This window comes from Labrus mixtus, chromosome 5 (assembly GCF_963584025.1).
Source record: "Labrus mixtus chromosome 5, fLabMix1.1, whole genome shotgun sequence".
In the NCBI taxonomy this organism is placed as follows: Eukaryota; Metazoa; Chordata; class Actinopteri; order Labriformes; family Labridae; genus Labrus; species Labrus mixtus.
This window is the reverse complement of record NC_083616.1, coordinates 2,767,041-2,773,857: the sequence shown is the minus strand read 5'-3', so window position 1 is coordinate 2,773,857 and position 6,817 is coordinate 2,767,041. Positions and strand designations below refer to the sequence as shown.

General features: G+C 45.5%; 1 protein-coding gene across 1 annotated transcript in view; it reads left to right on the top strand.

The window, feature by feature from the left end:
• Positions 1–5,785, top strand: part of txnrd2.2 (thioredoxin reductase 2, tandem duplicate 2) — a 31,601-nt gene extending 25,816 nt beyond the window's left edge. Inside the window, exons 13-17 of the mRNA XM_061037327.1 lie at positions 652–747; positions 1,265–1,357; positions 2,563–2,634; positions 2,798–2,895; positions 3,446–5,785. Coding sequence (XP_060893310.1) covers positions 652–747; positions 1,265–1,357; positions 2,563–2,634; positions 2,798–2,895; positions 3,446–3,569 — 483 coding nt within the window. The 3' untranslated portion in view covers positions 3,570–5,785. The remainder of the gene's footprint in view (positions 1–651; positions 748–1,264; positions 1,358–2,562; positions 2,635–2,797; positions 2,896–3,445) is intronic.
• The last annotated feature ends 1,032 nt before the right edge of the window (positions 5,786–6,817 follow it).

Genomic DNA, 6,817 nt, shown 5'->3' with positions numbered 1-6,817 from the left:
GTGTAATGTTGTCTGAGGTCATACAGGATCTTCTGTTCTCTGGTTAGCTTCAAACACTGTATTTTATAATGCAGACTCGGGGTGCATGGAGTTGATCATAAGGTCATGTTTTTGATTTATCAGGCCGTGTTGGAGAGCATCATCAGGTACGGGATGACAGCCTGGTACGTTTAAAATCTAAGCTTGCTCGTCTTGTCTGAGGCAGACTCCCTCAGAGGGAGGGCCGAAAATTCTCCCTCCAAAAACCAGGAGAGAGAAGAGGGGAAAGGAGCCACAGGTCGGACTTGAACCCTGGCCACCCACTTGGAGGACTGCAGCCTCCATACATAGGGAGCTATCTAACCGCTAGGCCCCTATGTATGAGCTCTTACCATCTTGCAGACGATACAGAATCCCCAAATGCAAGCTGACCTGTTTTAAAAAAACAGTTTGTGCCCACCTGAACAATGTTTCTTAAGGCTGTTTGGGTCGTGCAATAGCGTCCTGGTGTTCACATCTTTTAACTTTTTGTCTTTTTAAGCAGATCTTGTGCAGTATGGTTGATGTGCTGCTGACATGTTTACATGTGTGTTTTTTTGTTTTCACTATGGAGGCAGCTGAAGCGTCTCATCTTTTATTACAGATGTGTCAAAGTCTCTGCTCTTCTTTCAGGATCGTCCTGAACTGACCCCCACGGCCATTAAAGCAGGAAAGCTTCTCGCCCGGAGACTGGCCGGTCACAGCACTGAGCTCATGAACTACGACAACGTGAGACGCGCACAGACACACACACATGTCTTTGAGCCTGATATTTTATTCTAAATATACATTTTCTAAATATTTTGGAGTTTTATGGTCGGAGTCTCTGATACATCTTCACCATTTCCTGTTCCTCCGGCTTCTAGTCCAGATGACTCATGGCATCAAGTTTCCTCTGTATATCTAGATTAGATTTTTTCTCAGGTTTTAACAGAAGAAGGTGTGACATGTTCCACATAAATAAATCATAAATCCAGTCTATCCTGTGTAAATGTGTCTCTGAGTCATGACTGTCTACAATGAGTGAGAAGCTTGAGTCCCTCTGGCTGTGTTGTTGTCAGAGCTGTGTTTACATGGATGGGACGTCCGGCTCCTCCCCTTGTGTATAAAAGCTGTTTTAGTCAAGAACTAGAGAGAAGAAGAAGAACATACTCACTGATTATTTAGATGTCATGTAAGTGTGTTTATTGCGATTTATTGATTAACCTCTGGATATAATGTGTGTGTGTGTGTGTGTGTGTCTCAGGTTGCCACCACAGTGTTCACCCCCCTGGAGTACGGTTGTGTGGGTCTCTCTGAGGAGGAGGCGGAAATGAGGCATGGAAAAGACGGCATAGAGGTAAGACAGGAGTGTGGTGGGATTTGATGTGGAGCATTAAACAGCTCTGGTAGGTTATAAATGCTCCTCATGTCGGGTACAATCAATTCTATCTGAACCACTTCTGTTACCTGCTTCCATCGCTGCAACACCTGTTTGTTTGACCTGATAACTGCTCTCATATCTGACAAACCGAGGGGCGTCCAAAACAGCCGTGTGGGGGGTCTTAAAAGCGCCTACCTTCTCTGGTCCAAACAAATCCAGAGCATTCAGGAGCAGAATCTAAAGTTAGAAGGAGGACATACTGGCTGCTGCATTGTTGTCAGAGAAGACAGCACTTCAACATAGCATGTTTCCTTATTGTCTGGAAGCTAAACAAAGAAAGTTACCCAAACAGTGTTAGTGTCTTCACTGCTATCGACCATTATAAAGAGATACACTGTCCCATAACCCCTCAACAAACATTGACACACACGCTCTGTATTTAACCTGCTTTCATACATGAGCAGTGTGCCAGATGCTCGCCAACACCTGCACCAGGCCTTTGGATAAATGGTTAAGGGGACAAGGTGGGGCCTTCTCGGCGTGAGTGACAGGCGAGCAGGAGGCCTGATTGAGGCGTGTATGTGGTGATGACAGGCGAGCGGAGATCTGAGGACTAGCAGACGAGCAGCGGCCTCCGACAGCTGCATGGCCCCCAACAACTTGTGTCGGCACGTTGGAACCTCGCTGAATAAAACCCAGTGCACACACGCTCTCTCTGTGAGGAGGTGGAAAATCAATCACTATCATGAACAAGCATACCTCCTTTTTACACGTCCTGTTTGAATGAGTGCTTTAAAAGCAGTTTTAGTTGTTGCAATAGCATCATCAGTATCAACCTCGTGAGGTCACATTGAGACGCTAGATGTCATGTTTCACGATGTCATGTCACTTTTGTAAAGTTAATGTGCAGTTTTAACATCAATGACGTTTTTATTGGCTTGTAATGTGTTTTGTTTTTAATTGCCACGCTGCCTTTATTCTGCCGAGCCATCCTTATGTTCTTTTAGTTCTTGCAGTAAATTGTCGGCTGATTTGAACTCATCAAATGTGCACAAGACGAGATCGTGGTCCTGCATGTTAGTCAGTTCTGACGTCTCTGTGAAGTATCCTGACGGCTCAGATTAGAAAAACTCATGTCTCCTGTTCATATGATCTGTCGTCTGTTTTTACTTCCTGTGCAGGTCTACCATGCGTTCTACAAGCCTCTGGAGTTCACTGTAGCCGAGCGCGATGCCAGCCAGTGTTACTTAAAGGTTTGTTGATGTGAGATTAAACATTTGTGTGTGCATACATTAAAGAACAGGAGGGAGTGGATCCTGCAGCAGGCTGCTGCTTAAAGGACTCAAAAACAAATATGTACCCATCCTGTATATAATCCGGACCCCCACTCATGGTTCACTTTTCATCCTCCTACAGGTGGTGTGTGAGCGGGCTGGAGACCAGAAAATCCTCGGCCTGCATTTCACCGGACCTAACGCTGGAGAGGTCACTCAGGGATTTGCTCTGGGCTTCCAGTAAGTTGAATGAATCCTCAAAGATTGAAGTAGATTGTTGTTGCTTTTTTATGTACCACGGGACAATGTGGATTCTTGGTTTGGGCATGTTTCTAATAAGCTCCATGAGCAGAAACGTGCTCAAACTAGGATCAATATTGGAGATGTTTTTGAAAAATGGAGAGAGGTTAGAACACAGAAAGGTTTACAGACCCATACAGAGCTGGATAAACACTGAAGCTTCAGTGTCCACCACATGGTGACCTGTGTGAGCATCGACTCTAGAGAGGTGGGGGGGGGGGGGGGGGGGGACAGCTCTCTACAATGTTCTGAATTTAGACTGCAGTACCCATTTTAAACACTAGGGGTCAGAGTTACATATTGCTCCTTTAAAGCATTTTTACTCACTAATATGTAGTACTGCAATTATTCAAATTCTATGTAAAGTAAAAACAAAAGTACCCACAACTGACTCGACTTATTAAAGGATATTAATCCCCAGCTGTCCATCATGAGGGATTGTGTTTAAATGCATCCTGAATGACGGTTCTTTGTATTTTTGTCGTCTCAGGTGCGGAGCAACATATTCCCACCTGTTGCAGACCGTAGGCATCCACCCAACCTGTGCTGAGGAGCTTACCAAGGTCCACATCACCAAGCGCTCCGGTTTGGATGCCATGGTAACCGGCTGCTGAGGTTAAGCACCTCGGCTTCTGAACAGGAAGTGAGCACACACGGGGTCCCTCTGTGTCGGTAGAGAGATAATATAAGCGTTGGTTTGATTTGCTCTTTCTTTTTGCCCCCTCTCCATCTAATTTGCCCCAAAATGGCCGCCAGTTTCAGTCTTGTGTAACCGGGTTTCTTCCCTGGCTGCCCAGGTTGTCATTTGATAACCAGCAACGACTATGATTGTAGCATATACAAGCCTGTTGTGAGTGTATGCACTAGCAGCCCGGGCTATAGATCAGGTCGGTGAGAACGCTGGGCGCAGAGCGAGCGTCTCTAAAATAAACAGGCTCATCAATCAGGATTAAAGTCTGCGCTCAGGGTTTTGTTGGACTCGCTACGAGAACCATGGTCAGAGCCTGAGCAGTTTTCTGAATATATATTCTACAAATATTGTTGTTTCTCCGGCTGTACTTCCTGTCCATTAGTCTTGGAGGTGACACATACCATACACCCCCCCCCCCCCCCATGACACTGATGGATAGCCCCAGGGCCCGCTGCCGCAGTGACACCTCCCCATTTCCCATGGACACACACAAACAGTGTGTTGGCTTGCCTGTCAGTCAGACAGCCAGGACCTGTCCATGGGAGCCGCGGCGAGGACCCTGCAGACCCCCGTCCTCCTCCTCCCATGCCCCTTCTTCAAGACAGTGGGGTCACAAACATGTGCTTTTTAAAAAAGCTGTGTGGATGCCACAGCCCAGAACAGAACAGGACGACCTAACCCATCCATTATAGTCCTGTAAGAGCTCTGCTTGAGCTGCACTACCCAGCCTCACCCAAAGGTGGCACTGTTGCCCTCCTATTCTCCCCTGTGTCTCACTGAGCCAGAAGTGGGAGATGGGATAAGGTAGTGAGTGGATAAAAAACGTGTGCCTGAATACATTCAGGTTGCACATTTAATCCCTTTAATCCCTATAAAAGATATGCACTTTTGGATGAAGTTTGCTAAGCAGAGTGGCTTTAAAGGGTGCCAGACTGATAAGGGTTATCTGTTGTGTATTTACATGGGTGGCAGGTTTGGCCTACAAGTCATCACCCTGGAAGATAAGGCAGGTTGTTTATATCAATAAAGCAGTAATAGACCCCCGCAGTTTGCCAGAGTGCTCAACCTGCTGCGCTGGACATCTTGGGTTTATTAACAAGAGGAGGAGGAGGGCTGTCAATAAAGAGGGTTTGCTCCAGAAACCTGGGGAACCATGAGGAGGCTGCTGGGCGTCGTTTATTTTCATGTGAAGTCTAATCTGCTGCGGCTGATTAATGGTTTCGATGAGGGGAATGACAGTGTGCCAGGAGATGGAGAGAGGAAAAGGAGAAAGAGAGAGGGGTACCAGGTTTATTTGGACCCTAGCCAGGAGGAGAGAGAGAGAGAGAGAGAGAGGGAGCCGAGTTTCAGGCCTGCTTTAGGGAGGGGAAGGGGGGGGGATTCCTGTGTGCTCTGTTCAGGGCCGAGGTGCTGACTGAAGGACCCTGACCTCCGCTCAGCAGGAACAGCTTGACTCTATCACACTCGGAGCACAGAGGGCTCACATGCTGCAGCGCTGCACGGCAGGGGCCTGGAGGGGGAGGGGGGCAGGGGGGTAAGGTTGGACGGGCAAGAGACGGACAGAATCAACCAGCCAACACAACATGGAGCAGGTAGCGTTGTGTTTGCCCAGAGTAATTGAGTCTATGTTCCTGTGCTTAACGATCCACTTCAGAGACCTCAGGGTGGGCTCCGAGGCACCGAGAGGGAAGTTATCGAGACCATCAGAGTAACTGTAATGTCTGTTTTGCTTTTTACCCTCTACTTCCCTTCTCTGTTTCCTCGTCTGCTCCGTTATCTTTTTTTTTTAACACAGTATGGCCGCTCACGCACAAAATTTAAAATATTTTTATTACTGATGTGTCTTATTTTGAAAAACGTCTACTCATATCGTCGTTGTTGAGGAGTCTCTCCAGGCCCCGAGTCCTGCCGCGTCAGCAGTGCCCAAGGGGGGTCAGGGTTCATCTTTCAGGTCGGCCAGCTAATGATGACCTGCACTAAAACCCAAAACGTGGGGAGTGCAGGCCTGATGTCACCTGGCTGCCAACTTTAGAACTTGTAAATAGAGACGTTTAATTTTCCATTTAAGCTTTGTTATGCATAATTTATATGTAAAGTAATAACGCACAATGTGAGCATTAAAGTAATGATGCTCACCGACTGAGTCTCCTGTCTTCTTCATAAATGACAGAGTTCCCATGGCACCTTCAATGACTTTACTAAAATGTAGGATCATATAATGTCTCAATAAGAGAGCGGTCTTTGACTGATACATTAATAAAATCACATGTCTAGTTTAAGTGTTACACATTTTTTTTGTTTTTCTTTATCATGACAATTCACTCCAATTTCAGCAGCATACTTACATACGCCTTAAAAAACTGGCAGCAGCATAGAGAAGGCGATGAGGATGAGAAACAACAATTTACGAGCCAAATTGCAAAAAAAGCAAAGAGCTTTGAGATTTGGGACGATGAGAATCAAAGCCGTCGAGTCCCACATGAAATCCAGAAATCACTGACACTGCACTGATGTGCCAAAATGATATTTTAAAAACTGATGTGCTACCCTGAAGGATTGCAGAGAAGCAAAGATCTATCCTGTTCATGTGTTGAAAAGAGAGATCAAGATTGATACCTCTGATTTCCTGACAGTAAATAAATTAAGGATTCTGCTCAGCTGAGCTCAATAAAACTACCAACAGCTTGCATTGATGTGTGCAGAGTTAACATTAAGACAGTGGTTCCCAAAGTGGGGAAGTGAGACACTGAGAGGGGGGATGCCTTTCAAAATAAAATAAAAATATTTGAAGTTGTATATTTTCCCCATTATTGTGAAATTACAAGTTCAATATAAAATAACACCACTGTCCTTAAGTGAGAGTTTTGCTGAAATAAAAAAAAATGTGCGTAAAAGACAGACACAAAGAGAGACAAAGTTTGAATTAAAAGAGTAAAAAAAAAATCTCTGAGGCAAATGTGGGAGTCAGTAGCTGAAGCAGTCGAGCTACAAACATCAACATTGTGTACAATCTGCTTCCAGGTCTTTCACTCTGCGACAGATTCCAGGCTGAGGGTTCAGAATACCCAAAAGCTGAAGAGGTTCAGAGAAAGATATCGAGCAACTTCTCTAAAAAATACCCTGTAAAATATTAAAAAAATAAGAGGGGAAAGTTTTGACCTCTGTCAGCTG